Genomic DNA, 19,031 nt, shown 5'->3' with positions numbered 1-19,031 from the left:
CTAAATGCTGCTTCCTGAGGGCAAAAAGCCATTTAAAAACGGGCTTTGTCCTAGTGTCACCAGACCACTGTAACCCAGCAACAGTGTTCCTGATCATTAGCCACAACAGTCCCAGTGTCAACTGACCAGTGTAGGCCAGCAACAGTGTTTATAATGAATGCCACACCAGTGCCAGTGTCACCAGTCTGCTGAAGCCAGGAACAGTGTTCTTGATCACTAGGTACAGTCGCCCCAAGGCCACCAGACCAATGGCGGCTAGCAACAGTGTTTCTGATTGTTAGTCACACCAGTCCCAGTGTCACCACCAGACCAGTGTAAGCATAACTGTTTGTTAGCCATAATAGTCCCAGTGTCACTAGACAAATGTAAGCCAGCAACAATGTTCGTGATTTCTGCAACAACATTGTCATTGTCACCAGACCAGGGCAGCCATTAATAGCATTCCTGATCTCTAGCCACACCAGAACCTGTGCAACCAGCAGCAGTGTGCTGATCATTAGCCAGTGTTGCCACACCAGTGCCACTGTAAGTTAGCCACAGTGGTCTGATTTCTGACATACCAGAGACAGTGTCACCGGAGTTAGTGTGAACCAGCAATATTGTCCTGATTACTGTCACACCAGTATAATGCAACCAAAGACTTTGTAAACCAACAACAGCATCATGATCACTAGCCACACCAGTACAGTGTCACCAGAGCCAGTGTAAGCCAACAACATAGTCTTGATCACTAGCCACACCAGTGCCAGTGTAAGCCAGCCCCATTAATCTGATTGCTAGCCACACCAGTACAGAGTCATCTAGTATCACCGTTAGCCAATATGGGCATCCAGATCACCAACCCGCACCAGTGTCGTCAGGTATTGGTACAGATAATGCAAAAAATGGCCAAAAAAGTACACTAGTGAGGGGTCCTTTCTATTTCTGAGTATAACTGATAAGGGAGACCTGACAGATTTGAAATATGAATTTGAGGAAACAATGATTCATTAATTGCCTTCTCAGGTTCGGAGGATAAAGGGGTCCCTGGAAAAACAGTCAGGTGTACTATGTCACCAAGCACTGAGCATCCTACTAAACTGCAGCAGGCAAGCACCAGAAGTGCAGTATATTCTGGTGAAGTGGTAGGCACAAGTAGTGGGATGTTACATCAGCCACAAAGGTTTAGGGCCCACACTAGTGTCCCAGAGAAACTTTCTTGGTGTTGACCCTCTACTACAGCAATGCCTGTCAGCCCCCCATTTACAGTCCAACTAAAATTTTAGGTGGAAACAGAAATCTTTTTGTGGAGAAATCGAACCTGTTTGCCCAACAATTAATTGCCAGTAAACCCAATTCCTTTTATGTCCCTTGAAAAGTGAATGTTTGATTTTGGGCCCATCTATGCAACTTGGCTGCAAAAAAAGTCTCACACAAGATATCTCTATGAAAATAAATAATTTTACTAAATCCAAAGCCACCCCTCTGTCCAAGGTTTTACTTAGCTCTTCATTTTCTTCCTCCATTTTCCAAAAACCTGGGGCACAAAATAAAGTATTAAAAACTAAAAAAAAAAAATTAAAAAATAAATACTTTTTATCGTTTGTTTTCCATAATGTGATCATTTTGTGGGTGTTTCTACTGTCCTGGTGCTCCATGGCCTCAAAAAAATGTAAAAGGTAGTTAGGAAATTAGATGCATAATTTATGCAACTTGAAAGCCTAAAGGTGCTCCTTGGTTTTTTGACCCCTCTATTGGCGCTTTTCCACTGCATGGAACCGAACGGTTCGGCTTGCTTTTGTGCTTTTCCACTGCTGGTACCGCATGGTACAGTGTAGGAACGGTTCGGTACAGTACAATATGGCGGCGCTTTTCCACTGCATGGAACCGAACGGTACGGCTCTCTAAAACAGTACCACCTCGATTGTGGTTCCAAGAGGTACCATACCGGTACCATATCCCACAATCCTTTGCATGCAGTCACTACTAGCCACTGATTGGTCAGAGAATCGTTGTTATCCCACCCACTTAACTTTAGTACTACTTTAGTGGAAAAGCAAATCATACCAAACCGTACCGAACCGTTCCAACACGGTACCATGCGGTACCAGCAGTGGAAAAGCAAGCAGGTCCAAGCAGGGCCGAGCCGGTACTTGCAGTGGAAAAGTGCCATATGTGGCTAGGCTGTGAAAAAGTGCCACACAAGTGGTATCCCCATACTCAAGTGTGTTTTGGGGTGTAACTCTAATGCCCATGCTGTGTGTTACAAATATCCTTTTTATTGACATCTTTGTGTAAAAAAAAAATAAAAATAAAAATAATTATTCGGTTTCCAAAAAAATACGATGCAAAATAAACAAATACAAAATGTGATCATTTTGTGGGTGTTTCTAATGTCCTGGTGCTCCAGGTTCTCAAAAAATGTTACAGGTAGTCAGAAAATTGGATGCATAATTTATACCCCTTAAAACCCTGAAAGAGCTCATTGGATTTTGGGCAGGGACCTCCATGCAGCTAGGCTCTGGAAAAGTCTCACATATGTGGTATCCCCATTGCAGAATGTATTTTTGTGTGTAATTCTAAGTATGCCCCTACTAAGTATTAGAAATATCTTTTAACCACTCGCCGACCGCCTAACGACTATTTACTGCGGCACTCAGCACTCGGCACTTTCAGGCAAAGTGACGTAGGGGTACGTCGCTCACCCACGAGCCTGTAGGGGGCAAGCGCGCGCGCCGGCGGCGCGTCCCCGCCCCCGCTTGTTCCCTAAGGAGCCAGTGCGTGTTACCGGCATCTCCAATGCCCGCAGCCGCTCGCGATCTCCCGCAGGAGAGGGAGAAAAACAGATGGCTGATGCAAACACAGCCATCTGTCATTCTCACTAAAGTAATCACAGAGGCTATGCGATCTTGCTGTGTAGGATCGTAAGTCTCTGTGATTACATCACAAGCCACGCCCCCCCCCCACATTTAGAATCACGTCCCTAGGGACATACTTAACCCCTTGATCACCAGTTAAGTTAACCCCTTCCCTGCCAGTGTCATTTTTACAGTAACAGTGCATATTTATAGCACTGATTACTGTAGTAATGTCAATGGTACCCCCAAAAGTGTCAAAAATTTCAGTCAGGGCTCCGATCTGTCCGCTGCAAAGTCGCAGTCCCGCAAAAAAAATTGCAGATCGCCACCATTACTAGTTAAAAAGAAAACAATAAAAATGACATAAATCTATACCGTAATTAGTAAACGCAATAGCTTTTGTGCAAACCAATCAAAATACGCTTATTGCAATTTTTTTTTTACCAAAAATATGTAGCAGAAAACAAATTGGCCTAAAATGTTTAAAAATTTAGATTTTTACATTTTTTTCTTTTGAGAATTTCATACAAAAAATGTGAAAAATATTGCTATTTTTTCAAAATTGTTGCTCTTTTTTTGTTTATAGTACAAAAAATAAAAATCGCACAGGTGATAAAATATCACCAAAAGAAAGCTCTGTTTGTGGGGAAAAAGGACCTTAATTTTATTTTGGTACAGCATCGCACGACCACGCAGTGCCGAATCGCAAAATAGGACCTGGTCTTTGAGCAGCCAAATCCTCCGGGGCTTAAGTGGTTAATTAGCAGTTTTGTGTAAAAAAAAAGAAAAAACATTTTAATTTTTTTCAAATTTTTCAAAACTTTTGGCAAAAAAAGAATATTTAAAATAATCACTATGCCTCCTACAATACCTTGGGGTGGTTGTTTTTCAAAAATTGTGGTCAATTTTGGATGTTTCTACTGTCCCAGTCCTCCAAACTCCTCTAATAGGTCCAGAAATTGTTATTTCTGCCCTCTGAAAGCCCTTTGGGCCCATATATACAGTTGGGCTGTAAAACAAAAGTGTCATGTGGTATCTTCATACTTGGGATGAGTAGAAGAATGTTTTGGGTGCAATCGTAAGTTTACCTACACAGTATGTTTTTGAACGTTCTATTTGGCAAAGAAATGTAGCAGAATACATATTGTCCAAAATGTTTAAATACAATATTTTTTTTTATTTGCAAAGCTTTATAAATAGAAAACGATGAACATTTTTTTATGCTAAGTCTTTATTCCTTTATATAGTAAAATTTTAACCCAAAGGTAATTAAATACCATCAAAAGAAAGCTTTGTCTGTCTCAAAAAAAATAAAACGTACAAAGAGTACAGCACTGCATGTCCCAGTAATTGTTATCCAATTTACCACAGTGCTGAAAAAGGAACAGGAAAGGGGTTTAACCCCATCGATATCGGCACATTGTAAAAAGACCCTGGCAGGAATATTCCCTCCCGCCTGTTTTCGGCGCGCGCAGCACTCTGACACAGCCCATCCTCGATCCGGGTAAAGAGCCAATGAAATGAGCTCTTTACCACGTGACTGACTCAGTCCAATCTCAGCCTGTCACAAATGTCAACAAACCCGGTAACTGCCTGTTACCGGGTTCTCCTCCTCACACACTGATCCTGTGTAGGGAGGAGGATGCGGTAACAGGCAGTTACCGATGACAGTGCACAGTAAAAACACACTGATTGTCCAGTAACAAAGAGGATCTGTCACCAGCCCATCAGAGTACCTGTCACCAGCCCATCAGAGTACCCGAATACCTGTCACCAGGCCATCAGAGTACCTGAGTACCTATCTGCAGGCCATCTGTCAGGACCCTGGCTTTGAATCTGGGACCTCTTCTGTGTCTGGCATTGATTCTTCTCGCTGAGCTATCTTGGATGCTGGACAGCTCCCTGCCTCATCTATTTGACAATCCTGCCTGATCTATTGGACAACCCTGCCTCGTGTCTTGATTGCTATTGAACCTTGAACTCCTTGCTCCTCCCATGAACTTCCTATATAAGCCTTGCCTCTGCACTTCCTGTCCCCAGATTATTGTGGTCTGATCCTGCATAATACGTGAGCTACTTCTATTGCTGTTTGGAAAACAACTTTAGCTTGTGACCCAGACTACGAAACTCTCCTCCTACATCGACCTTGGCTTGTGATCCTGACTATGAAATTCTCTCCTGCACCTAACTTGGCTTGTGACCCAAACACGGATTATTAGTCTAGTAATTCAGACTTTCCTATCTCTCACTTACATTAATTTCAGAACTATTTGAGGGACTAAGAACAGCAAAGATTTTCACCAAACTTGATCTGCGGGGTGCAGATAATCCTGTTCGCATTCTACCTGGGGATGAATGGAAGCCGGCCTTTCAAACAAGATATAGGCATTATGAATCTCTAGTAATGGCCTTTGGACTCTGTAATTCACCAGCTACCATTCAACACTTCATAAATTATGTTTTCAGAGATTTGTTAGACCAGTTTGTGGTGGCTTATTTGGATGATATACTTATCTTTCCAACCAATTTACAGGAGGCCCGGGATCACGTCCGTACTGTCTTAGAAGACAAAATAAATTATATATTAAATTGGAAAAATGTGATTTTGAACAGACCCGTACGCAGTTCTTGACTACATCATCTCTCCTGAAGGGCTGAACATGGATTCCAGCAAGATCCAAGCCATCCTAGACTGACCTATCCCCAAGAACTTAAAGGATGTTCAACGGTTCTTGGGGTTCGCAAACTATTACCGTAGATTTATTAAAACATTTTCAAAAATTGTGGCCCCATTACTCACGTGACAAGGAAGGAGGCACGCTTCCAGTGGTCCACAGAGGCAGAAATGGCTTTCTCACATCTGAAAACCTTATTCACCACTGCACCTGTACTGGTACATCCTAACCCAGAACTTCCCTTTATAGTAGAAGTAGATGCGTGCAAAAAAGCCATTGGAGCAGTTCTTGCTCAGAGAATTGGTGAAAAAATGTTATTACACCCATGTGCCTTTATTCCCACCAAATGAAAACTGCAGAACAGAACTGTGATATCGGCAACAAGGAACTTTTAGCAGTAAAGGAAACCTTCACTGAATGGAGACACCTTCTTGAGGGCACCACACATCACGTAACTGACCTTACTGACCACAAAAATCTTGAATTACTTGAATCCGCAAAGAGGCTCAATGCAAGGCAGGCAAGATGGACTCTTTTTTTTCAAGATTCAATTTTGTCATTTCTTACAGACCAGGATGTAAAAATGGAAAAACGGATGCTTTATTGAGAATGTCTGGTGACTCTTTTACCAACTTAGAACCAGTAAGTACTATTTTACAAGACAGACACTTTTTGCAGTAATGTACCCTGCAGCGCTTCTTTCAAAGATTAAAGAAACTGATGATCAGGACCCACTCTTAAACAATCCACCAGAAAATGTGCACATGGACTTTCATGAAGGCTGCTGGACCTTTGAAAAAATAATGTATGTCCCTGAAGAGGAACAACTTAAGGTCCATCAGCTGGTGCATGATTCAAAATCTGCTGGCCACCCTGGAATTAGAAAACAGTAGACCTCCTTGCTCCTACCTTTTGGTGGCCTTCCTATTGGAAAGATGCAAAGGTGTATGTTCTCTCATGTGAAACCTGTGCCCAACACAAAGTACCATGCTCCCTCCTGATAGGTCTGCTACAGGCTCTCCCTGTGCCATTGCGACCATAGGGATCCATTTCCATGGATTTCATTGTGGACCTACCCCCTTCCAAGGGATTTACTACTTTCATGGTGATGGTGGACCTTTTAAACTAAGATGGCTCATTTTGTGCCCATCACTAGTATTCCTACAGCTGAAGACACTGCTAAGATATTATTAAGAGAATTTTACAGACTGCATGGGCTCCCAGATGAAATAATATCAAATAGAGGAGTCCAGTTCACATCACAACTATGGAAAACCTTCTGTTCTACACTGGGAATCGAAATTAACCTATCAACTGCCTTTCATCCACAATCAAATGGGCAGACTGAGAGAACCATTTAAACTTTAGAGCAATATCTTCATTGTTTCATCTGCCATCTTTAGGATGACTGGACCGAATATCTACCGTTTGCATAATTCGCATATAATAATTCCTGCCATAGTTCCATCTCTTAAAGCCCAATCTTTACCAATCATGGATGTCATCCATCTTTTATCCCCAGAATTCTCGTAGAGTCATCTCTACCAACTGTAAATGCAGGGGTTTCGGCTTTACAAAATAATCAGGAATTGCTGAAAAAGACTTTAAACGCAGTTCAAGAATCCTTTAAGGTAATTGCAAATAGACACAGACGAACCATTCCTCCCTATTCATTACGTGAAAAGGTCTGGCTATCCACTAAACACTTACACTTAAACTTGCTTCTTAGAAATGTGGTCCTAAGTTCTTTGAACCCTTCAAAGTAATTGCGCAAATTAATCCTGTGGCTTACAAATTTAAACTACCACCTTCTATGAAGATCCATCCTGTTTTTCATATGTCTCTTTTAAAACCTTTCAGAAGTAATGCTTTTTTCTGGTCGTACACATCCTCCATCAGACCATTCCCAGGTGCAAGGGGAAGAAGAATTCATATTTGATACAATTTTTGACTCCTGTATGCATCGTGGTAAACTACAATACCTATTAAAACGGAAAGGCTATGGACTACAGGAGGATTCTTGGGAGCCCGAGGAGCATGTTTATGCCTCCAGATTAATAAGATAATTTCTCCAGAGATTTCATCAAAAACCTGGCCCTAAGACATCCAGAGAGGAGGGGAGTACTGTCAGGACCTGGGCTCTTCTGTGTCTGGCATTGATTCTTCTCGCTGAGCTATCTAGGATACAGGACAACTCCCTGCCTGATCTATTGGACAATCCTGCCTGATCTAATGGACAACCCTGCCTTGTGTCTTGATTGCTATTGGACCTTGAACTCCTTGCTACTCCCATGACCTTCCTATATAAGCCTTGCCTCTGCACTTCCTGTCGGCAGATGTTTGTGGTCTGATCCTGCATGCTACTTGAGCTACTTCTATGGTTGTTTGGAAATGACTTTGGCTTGTGACCCCGACTACGAAACCCTCCTCCTGCATCGATCTTGGCTTGTGACACCGGCTATGAAACTCTCCCCTGTACCTAACTTGGCTTGTGATCCCAACACAGATTTTTGGTCTAGTAATTCAGACTTTCCTATCTCTCGCAGACCTGAGAACTGAGCTTGCCTGATGTTGTCGGCCATTGGTCTCCACTTATTATAGGTATTCTCCTTACACCATGAGAGTATCCGAGTACCTGTCTCCAGCCCATCAGAGTACCCAAGTACCTATCTGCAGCCCATCAGAGTATCAGAGTCTCTGTCTCCAGCCCATTTGTAGTACCTGAGTACCTGTCTCCAGCCCATTAGAGTACCTGAGTACCTATCTGTAGCCCATCAGAGAACCTGAGTACCTGTTTCCAGCCCATTAAAGTACCCGAGTACCTATCTGCAGCTTATCAGTGTACCTGAGTACCTATCTGCAGCCCTTTAGAGTACCTAGGTACCTATATGCAGGCATGCCTCATAGAATATACATTGGGGTGTTTGCTTTCCAAAATAGGGTAATTTTGTGGGTAATTCCATTGTCCTGGAGCTCCAGGGCCTTCAAATTTCTGATAGGTCGTAAGGACATTTTATGTGTAATTTATGCTCCTAGAACGCCTGGAGGTGCTACTTGTATGTTGGAACTTTCTATGTGGCCAGGCTGTGTAAAAGTCTTACACATATGGTATAATTTCCTAATTTTTCCAAGAATTGGGGGAAAAAATTACAACTTCAAAAAACTCACCATGCCTCTTGCTAAATACCTTAGACTGTCTAATTTCCAAAAAGGGATAATTTGGGGGGTATTTGGACTGTCCTGACATTTCAGGGCCTCAAGAAACGAGATAGGCAGTCAGTACATCAGGCGTGATTGGGTGTGATCAATTTTCAATGATTGGCACCATAGCTTGTAGACTCTATAACTTTCACACAGAGTAAGTAATATCCTCTAATTTAGGTTATTTTTACCAAACATATGTAGCAGTATAAATTTTGGCCCGAGATTATTGAACAAAAATTACTTACTTTCAAAATTTTGTAATAGAAGATACAAAAAAATGTTCACTCTTTCTTCACTTATATCGCAAAAAATGAAAAAACCCAGTAGTGATTAAATACCACCAAAAGAAAGCTCTATTTGTGTGGAAAAAAAAATTATAAAAATTTTGTTTGGGTACAGTGTTGCATGACTGAGTAATTGTCTTTCAAAGTGTGAAAGCATTGAAAGCTGAAGCACTGTATTGAGGTGGTTAACATGCCAGTCCTCAAAGTGGTTAATAAACACAGATGCATTTCCAAATGACACCATAAGGACTTTGTGAGGAACAAAAGAGCTTCATTATAGACTTTTCAAATATCAATCCTTGTCACAAAGTGGTAAGCTGTGCCAATACTGCCCTCTTCAGACTGGGAAATCTTGAAAACAGACATACACGAACAATGAAAGGGTGCAAAGGCCTAGTGCATTACCAGATAAAACTTTATTGGAAAAGGAGAAAGTAAAAAGTGCATACCCACAATGACAAGAGGCTAAGACAGCAATATAGACCAGACCCAAGTGGCAAGGTAGTCCTTAATGAGGATGAACATCACCACAAATCTGGCATCACTGAGATTAGCTAATGCATTTCTAGGGACGAACCCTCTTCTTCAGGGAATCAAGTGGCTCTGAAGAAAAGGGTCTTGTCCCTTGAAACTGTTTTTTTTCTGTGTGCGTCTGTCTTCAAAATGGTTCAACTAAAATGAGTTGCAGTTGTTTTGTACTTACTATATTAAATCTTTTTTTTATATTTAATGCCAATTGTGTTCCGTGTACTATATTAAACATTTAATTCCCACTGAACTATATAAACAAATAATGCATTGTATGACATTCACAGTAACTATACACACAAGAAACCAAGGACTTACCTTCCTCTTAACAAACTTATCCCAGTAATTATTAGGGAAAGACCTAAAAACAAAATAAAAAAAAAAAGTCATATTCAAATTAACGGCAACACTATAATAAGTATTAAAAAGATTCACGTGATCTCCATTTTAATGACAAAAGCCAAGGAGTTACTACAGTTAATGAGGGTCTGGATTAGGCTTAGAGTGTTTTATTCTTGAAAATATGAATTTTTAGTAATCCATCCTAAAGAGGCCACGTTCTCCTAAACTAATTGCTTGCAGTATTTTATATTATTCAAGCACTCAAAGGTTATCTTGATCATTACAAAAGGTTGGAAAGATTACAGGGGCTGAGCTCCTTGGCCATCTACCTTATACAGCTACCTACCAGGCTCTCTACCGTATAGCTACCATGCAGTCACCAACTAGCCTCAGTTTATCTCCACAAGGGGATCACTGACAAGAGGAGACCTGACAAACTGCCACAGCACTGCCCCACCGCAGCCAAATCCTGCTGAGCAATGTAAGCTCCCCTGTTTCAGCACAGCACCCAGTGCTCCTACAGACATGTGAGCCTGTTGATGACCACAATTTGCCTCCTTCCCCCGTGTCAGGGACCGGTCTCCCTGCCTCATGTGCTTCTTTACACTATCCCTAGACACCAGCTATGGGGAATCAGAGTGCTCACCTACTACTAGGGTTAGACACAAACATGGCGGCTCAAACTCCATCTGCTGCAGTGTTGACAAGGGGAGACTACGGGGACTCAACTGTGTGGGAAATGCTACAACCTACAGTGAGTACAGCTCCCCAGCCTTACACTGGCTGACCTCAGCAACCCCAGGCGAATGTGCACTCTGGTCCATTCTTCACACTATACTACCTAAGGTTGACTTTTAGATGTTGGTGAGCAGAGTGGAAACAGCTATAAGGAGTGAGACACTGCTCATATAACAAGAAGTGGCAGCTATAGAGAGCAAACCGACTGCTGCAGTACAGGACACCACTGCTCTAAGTAATTTTATCACTGAGATTTAAAGCTCCAATGTTCTTAGTTCACAAGTGACACAGTTACATCTTTTAACTGATGATCTGGAAAACCATAGCCACTGCCAGAATATCAGGCTCAGGGGTATTCATGAGGCCACCACACAGAACAACCTTCAGGCCATGGTCACTGTGATCTTCAACAGCTACCTTAAGCACCCACCTTAGACAGATATGCCATCAACAGAGTCCACAGAGCGCAGGAACCCAGATCCCCTGACCCAGACCATCTCTGAGATGTACAGTATCTCACAAAAGAGAGTACAACCCTCACATTTTTGTAAATATTTTATTATAACTTTTCATGTGAAAACACTGAAGAAATTACACTTTGCTACAATTTTAAAGTGGTGAGTGTACAGCTTGTATAACAATGTACATTTGCTGTCCCCTCAAAATAACCCAACACACAGCAATTAATGTCTAAACCGCTAGCAACAAAAGTGAGTACACCCCTAAGTGAAAATGTCCAAATTGGGCCCAAAGTGTCAAGATTTGGTGTGGCCACCATTATTTTCCAGCACTGCCTTAACCCTCTGCATGGAGTTCACTAGAGCTTCACAGGTTGCCCGTGGAGTCCTCTTTCACTCCTCCATGACGACATTATGGAGTTAGTGGATGTAAGAGACCTTGCATTCATCCACCTTCCGTTTAAGGATGCCCCCAGATGCTCAATAAGGTTTAGGTCTGGAGACATGCTTGGTCAGTCCATCGACTTTACCCTCAGCTTCTTCAGCAAGGCAGTGGTCATCTTGAAGGTGTTTTTGGGGTCATTACCATGCTGGAATACTGCCCTGTGGCCCAGTCTCCGAAGGGAGGGGGATCATGCTCTGCTTTAGTATGTCACAGTACATGTTGGCATTCATGGTTCCCTCAATCAACTGCTCCCCAGTGCCTGCAGCACTCATGCAGCCCCAGACCATGACACTCCCACCACCATGCTTGACTGTAGGCAGGACACACTTGTCTTTGTACTCCTTACCAGGTTGCCGCCACACACGCTTGACACCATCTGAACCAAATAAGTATATCTTGGTCTTATCAGACCACAAGACATGGTTCCAGTAATCCATGTCCTTAGTCTGCTTGTCTTTAGCAAACTGTTTGCAGGCTTTCTTGTGCATCATCTTTAGAAGAAGCCTCCTTGTGGGACAACAGCCATGCAGACCAATTTGATGCAGTGTGCAGCGTATGGTCTGAGCACTGACAGGCTGATCCCTCATTCCTTCAACCTCTGCAGCAATGCTGGCAGCACTTATACATCTATTTCCCAAAGACAACCTCTGGATATGTTTCTGAGCACATGCACTCAACTTCTTTGATCGACCATGGCGAGGCCTGTTCTGAGTGGAACCTGTCCTGTTAAACTACTGTATAGTCTTGGCCACCATGCTGCAGCTCAGTTTCAGGGTCTTGGCAATCTTCTTATAGCCTATCATCCATCTTTATGTAGATCAAGAATTATTTTTTTCAGATCCTCAGAGAGTTCTTTGCTATGAGCTGCCATGTTGAACTTCCAGTGACCAGTATGTGAGAGTGAGAGCGATAACACAAAATTTAACACACCTGCTCCGCATTCACACCTGAGACCTTGCAACATGCAACGCTAATGAGTCACATGACACCGGGGAGGAAGAATGGCTAATTGGGCCCAATTTGGACATTTTCACTTAGGGTGTACTCACTTTTGTTGCCAGCGGTTTAGACATTAATGGCTGTGTGTTGAGTTATTTTGAGGGGACAGCAAATTTACACTGTTATACAAACTGTGCACTCACAATATTACATTGTAGCAAAGTGTCATTTCTTCAGTGTTGTCACATGAAATGATAGAATAAAATATTTACATAAATTTGAGGGGGTGTACTCACTTTTGTGAGATACTGTATTGTGCTGTGAGCATTTGTATACACTGAAAGAAGACATTCTGCAATAAGCCTGGCGTAAGGGACCTTTAAATTTTGATGGGGCCAAAAATCCATTTCCTCCCAGATATCTTAAAGAAAATGTTGAAAATGGGACATCCCCTTAAACCTCTGCTAGACAAGCTCAGCTCTCAAGGTCTACCTTTAAAATGGGGCAACCCATTTCCCCTCATTATACCTAATGGTAATCACACTTTCTCGCTTAAACATCCCTCAGAATTACGTACCTTGTTTTAATTTGCTGACATATAACCTCTACAGGTACCTAACTGACTTGACTTCTCCACCTTCCCATCTCTTCAGCTGCCTGTACCTGCTACCAGACTCTGCAGAAGGTGGGGGGTGCAATATAGCCCCAGGGATCCAGCTGTAACAACCAACAATAACAAGGCGTAGAGACCTATTTTGAGTTTTGATGTCTTTGTGTTAACTCTACTTTCCCCCGCAATTGTTTTACCCCTCAGACTCTCAGGGGGAACCACGTTTTTAAAGACATACAATACACTGATCTATTTACGCACCTGGCCTAGACAAGACTCTTTATGTACAATGTTAGTTCCTGGCATTGTCCAAGTCTAATAATCTGGGACTCTGGGAGAGTTAAGCCCACAAAGAATGTTTGACCAAAAGTCAACATTCTAGTATGTTCCAACAAGACTGTTGAAATCAAGGAAAGGAAGTCAAGTTATATGTTTCACTATTTACATAAGACATAACAGTTTTTACTTTTGGGTCACTTTTATAAAAGGTTAAATCGCTTTTGAATTTGTGCACATATAAGACATCCAACTATCCCAAAAGACTCAATCATGATAAGATTATATCTATAGTTTACTGTAAAACTTACAATAAGAAATACGTTTGTTTTGTAATCTATATGTTTTCAGAAGAAATATAGAAAATAGTACAAGGTATACACAAACATCTTTTAAGGAGTAATATTTATTTAATAACATGGATCGCTGGATAAAATCCCACACCGTCAGCCAATGTTACATGATAGATGATACATAATAATACACTGATGATTGATATTTCAAATAATATAAACACCACAGGGAAGATAACTACACACCCTATATGTGTAAATATATATTTAAATTAACCTAGGAATAAACATATTATATCCTATCTAAGAGGGAATTGAGTAAAATCCATTTTTTTCCCCAGAGGACCTAATATAGGGATTCCTAGTCTTAGAGCTACACCTGGTGGACAAGTGAAACCACTGACTGTGCAAACAAACAGTTTATCGGTAATATTACTCCCGAATCAGATGTAAGCAAATACTCCAAGTTACACCCTCTAGGCTGTTCCCTAGATAGGAGGATTTTTGCAAAAAAAAAAAAGGAAAATTCAGAAAGAAAAAGATTCGAGCACCATCTTTGATTATCATCCAGGGTTCCATTTTTATCTTCTTCATGATCTTTATCATCACCATCATCTTCATCATCATCTTTTGTGATCCTCATCAACAGCACACTGTCTTTGTCTGAGATGCTGGATTGGTTTCCTGTAAGGTCCTACTGGGGTGTGGCACTTTATTCAACCCCAATAATTTTCTAGGTAAAGTATTATTTGATCATTACTTTTAACAACTTCCATCTTACTCATGATGTGATTTACAAGTTGACAGTAAATTACCCAATTCATCCTATTATTAGGCATAAAATTTTAACTGTAGAAGTTGTGTTTTTTCTATAGTGGAATACTAATTCTTTGTGTCCATGTTACAATAATAATCCTACTGATACACGTGATTGTGCGTAACCTAATTGTCAAATACATTACTATAGTTACATTGTTGGTAAGGTTAAATAAAGCGTGATGGCCGCAGCACGTAGTATCCCGCTGTGGATCACTATAAAGCGCCGGGGAACGAAGCAGAGTGCCAGTCCCCTTGTAGAGAGGGAGAGACGAGCACCCTGAGAAAGCGCTGCCTGACTGGACCAAATACCTTGAAGCCAGCTCAAAACTGAGTTTTACTGCAGATATATGCCTGCAAACTCCTCCATACCTAAGGGAGAAGTCGCTACAAAAGTTGTTTGGCACTTTTTTGTTAAAATAAATATATTTTTACTCTGCTAAACCTGTTACCTAATTTTTTGTATATGACAGTCTCTGATATAGACAAATTCTGACCAGAGCAATAGCAAACTGCAGAAAGTTCCCAGCACAGCTGCAATACTCTGCAGTATTTTCAGTGAGTAATACAGTAACAACAATTGCATAGCACGTTTCAGCCATTAACCAAACATTAACTATGAATTATATCACTCCTAGAAGCAGCCCTTCCATATAGTTTTTGTTGCGAATCAAGGACCAGAGGAAAAGGTCTTCCTACATGGATAAGGCAAAAAATATATATTATGTAAGTGTATTTTTGAAAACATCGCCCCAATGGAAATATCATCCTGGGTTGTATAGGTGTACTGAATTTATCACTTACTGTAATTGCAGATATGGTGTGATATCCTTGATAAAGGCATTCATGTTTTCTCGGTCCCATCCAAGTCGTGTATTCAAGCACGGAACGCAGAGAAATATATTCAAAAGTCACCATATCACCTTCTGTCACTAACTTTCAATCTAAATCCCCTCTTCACACCAAAGGGCCTTTAGCCCTGCACACACAATATGTGTATTGTTTAAAGAATTTTATTCAATAAATTTGTTTTAGTTATTTAAAAACTCAAGATTATCCCTACTTTTTTGCCTAAAAAGTCCCACTTTTTCTTTGGCCTGAGGCACCAAAAACCTTGCATTCAGGTTAAATAAAGATGCCAGTCCATCCAGTTCAACCTGTGTGAATGTGGGTGGGTGTGTGTATGTTTATGTAAATACCATTTCCCAATTCCCTGTTTATTATGCTTGCTGAGATGCCCATCTAAGAGTTTTTTAAATTTTCTATTTGCATAGGTTATACTTTCACACAATTTTATTGTGCTTACAATATCTACATACATCGCAAATTCAAGAGATATTTAATTGGGTCAGCGTGGTTATATTTCATAATTTATTTTATATTGAAGGCACTATGGTATATTGATTGATTATATAATCAATATCGCTGACTTAATTAATTGTTCAAACTTCCTGACACTCCTCATATCCAATATCTATTATGATACTACAAAGCACGACATTGTAACAAAGTTATGCAGCATTTGCATTCTTTTTTTTTTTTTTTTTGGGGGGGGGTACGAACTCTATACTTTATAATATTTTAGTGCACTTCGGCTAGTTGGCAGGCACGGTCCTGATAGTGTACATGTTTTGTGGCTAATCTCCTTGGAATTTTATTTACCCTGCTGAAGATAGACTGCTTTATTACCAAGGTGAAGGTCTCGCTGTACTGGTGGGCGGGGTGGAGGCACATCCATTGTACATACTTAATTACCTGCATGAGCCAAATTTTATTACTTGGTATCCTATTTTTTATGCTCTTCTATCCCACTTTCTAATCATAATCATTGAAATTTACACAAACACAGAAATAATTGCAATGTGTCTTCTATTTTCCTGACTATCTGAAACCTCTTTTTCTGTTTTCCTTTACTATTGAAAAGTATCACTACATGCTATACAAAAAACTCAACACTGGACCTAGTTACACCTTCATCAAACCATATATCCCATTGTGTTGGCCCGCAACTTTGGTAAAACAAACATACTAAATTGGTTAACAATTTTATTGAGGGATAGAATTTTGGGTCCCGTATTGCCAACCTGCCTACATTTTATATACAGAAGGGCACCAACCCTGAGGGATAAGATTGCTTTGGGGCCTGTTGACCCTCCGGTTCAGGAGTAGAATAAATTATTCTCTTTCTTATCGGGTTTTTATGCATGTGGTAGGTGTCCGGCTTGTAAAAGTTTAAAATGTAATATCAGAAAATGAAAAGAGTTTTCTGCTACGGAGACAGGTAAGAATAGTGGAACACGTGAACAATATCAAAAAAGGCTCTAAAACACTTCAGACACCATCATAATAGGGATCCGAGAGATTGAGATTTTGGGGAAGAGAGTGTGAACAAGCACTGGAGGGGTGGGAATTTTATTAGGCAACTTAATCAAAGAGAGTCATTCTGGATTTATGAAATGGGGTTACTGGTACCCTCAGGGTTGAATGTTGAATTCGACTTACACTTTTTTATATCTGATAGATCATTTTTTTTAGGTTTTTTATTGTTGATTATTGATGTAAGAGATTGTGTAAAGGATAGCCACGGGTGCATATCAGATGGCCACTTTTATTCCTTTTGGGCAATTTTCTGATCCCTGAGGTTTAGTTATGGCCATTTTTAATTTTAACTTTTATTTTTATAGGTTTTTTAGTGGTATATATGAGAGAGCGTTGCTCTGATATGCCGCCACTAGAGGTCGTACTGGCCTTATTGGAGATGTCTGTGTTACCATGGTGGCCTGTTACTGCGTTTTGATACTGTGGGTACAAGAGTGGACCTTGATTCCCATGTGCCACCATTAAAGGCCATAATGGGCGCAGCAGGCTCTGTGGTTTCCATTCGAGCCCGCCATGCATGAGAGAGAAGGGTGACCGTGTGACTCCAACCCCACTGACTAAGTCCTGTAGAACGTAACGCATATGGGAGGAGGAGTTGCAGAGCTGCAAGTCACCCGCTACTTTTCTGCTCGGCCGGCATGTCATACCGACATTGTGATATCTCTTATACGTTGTTTACTAAGAGGATGTTCTTGTGAGTTTTATTACAATAAAAGTGTTTTCTTTGGAATACACATGTTTAAACATGCATGAGTGGCTGTCTAGGAGGTCCCGTTACCCTTATCTACCTGACAAGAGTCTGAAGTCACCGCTGCTGCATACACTGTGATCCCATTTAAGGGGAAAAGTGCTTATGACCTACTGGTAACACAGGGGTCTGTGGATGAGGTGAGAGCGGTGTGTTGCTGTTGGTGAAGGGACTTGTCACCTGGAGTTCCTACTTCTTTCTGCACTGATCAGCTGGATCTGGGTTTTCGATTTAAGGGACATTTGGGCTTTATGTATGAACTTGTTTTGAGAAGTTTGCTCATATTTGTCCATGGCTTATCTTTTTGCACTGCACTATTTGTTTTTTATTGTATGCCCTGGTTTAGAGGTTTGACATTAATGTTCAGCTTGCAATACTTCTACTAGGGTTTGATCCTCTGCACTGAATGTCTTTTAGTATATGGTTCTCACAAATTTTACCCATTCCATTCTAGCTTCTATATGCCATTGTGCACTCTATAACTCTTAAACCTACCCTTAAAATGCACCTCTTCAGGCAATCATACAGTTTGACCAAAGGCATTATTTTCTATTACAGCTATCTGACAAGGCAAACACTGTTAGCCTACACTAAACTTACTTTTTGTTTTGGTCCTTTATTCCTGTATATTGTACACCTCAACAGGCTGGGCTTTATCCATTTTTTTTTAATTTACTGTATATGTTGTTTCTGCACATCTAAATGTAGCTGCTATGAAAATCATTACCATATATTACATATTATCTGTATTATTCAACCTTAAATCATCTTGTAAATCTTTAACGGTACTGTGCACTTTTTTGTTGTTTTAACTGGGTATTAGTGTAGTTATATTCCCTGTGTCATTTACCTTGTAATGTTGGACTCACATCCTGTGGCTGCAGTTTGTAGTGTCACAGCTGACTGACTCTCTAATTTACACAATTCAATTCACCTAGCTTGTCCCTATTCGCAAGAAGGGAAGGCAACTTCTTGTTCTGAATCATACAACATCCAGTCAATGCCTCACAGATGTGGGATGAAACACATCTGTTCTCTTCATTGCTGTGCCTGCTTGTGGCTGCTTGTTGATCTAATTATTGTTACAGTGGTTGTAAAGTAATTTTTTTTCCTAAAATAAAAAACATGTTGTACTACCCTTCTTCGTGCAATGGTATTGCACAAAGCAGTCCTAACCTCCCCTTTTGGGGTCCCCTGCTTGTGCTCTAGACTCCTTCTCTTCTGTGTGTGCCACCATAGGAATCCGCTTCCTATGGTGGCACACATGCTGGCTTGTTCCTGGACCAGGCTGTGTGAGTTTATTGACAAACACAGTGTGACTCGCCCCACCCCCACTATTTTCTCACTGAATTTGACTGACAGCGGCATGAGCCAATGGCTCCCGCTGCTCTCAGCCAAGCCCATGAGAAAGCAGAGAGAAAACCGGCAGACAGGTACAGCGCTGGATCAATATGGTAAA

General features: G+C 41.0%; 1 protein-coding gene across 7 annotated transcripts in view; it reads right to left on the bottom strand.

The window, feature by feature from the left end:
* Window positions 1–19,031, bottom strand: part of LOC309569543 (ryanodine receptor 3) — a 1,308,933-nt gene that overhangs the window by 32,099 nt on the left and 1,257,803 nt on the right. For all 7 annotated transcript variants that reach the window (XM_082275412.1, XM_082275411.1, XM_082275414.1 and 4 more), the window contains one exon: window positions 9,847–9,889. In XM_082275412.1, the coding sequence (XP_082131538.1) occupies window positions 9,847–9,889 (43 nt within the window). The remainder of the gene's footprint in view (window positions 1–9,846; window positions 9,890–19,031) is intronic.

The sequence above is a fragment of the Pelophylax lessonae genome (genome assembly GCF_965119305.1).
Source record: "Pelophylax lessonae genome assembly, chromosome: 13".
NCBI lineage: Eukaryota > Metazoa > Chordata > Amphibia > Anura > Ranidae > Pelophylax > Pelophylax lessonae.
This window is presented reverse-complemented; position numbering and strand designations above follow the sequence as displayed.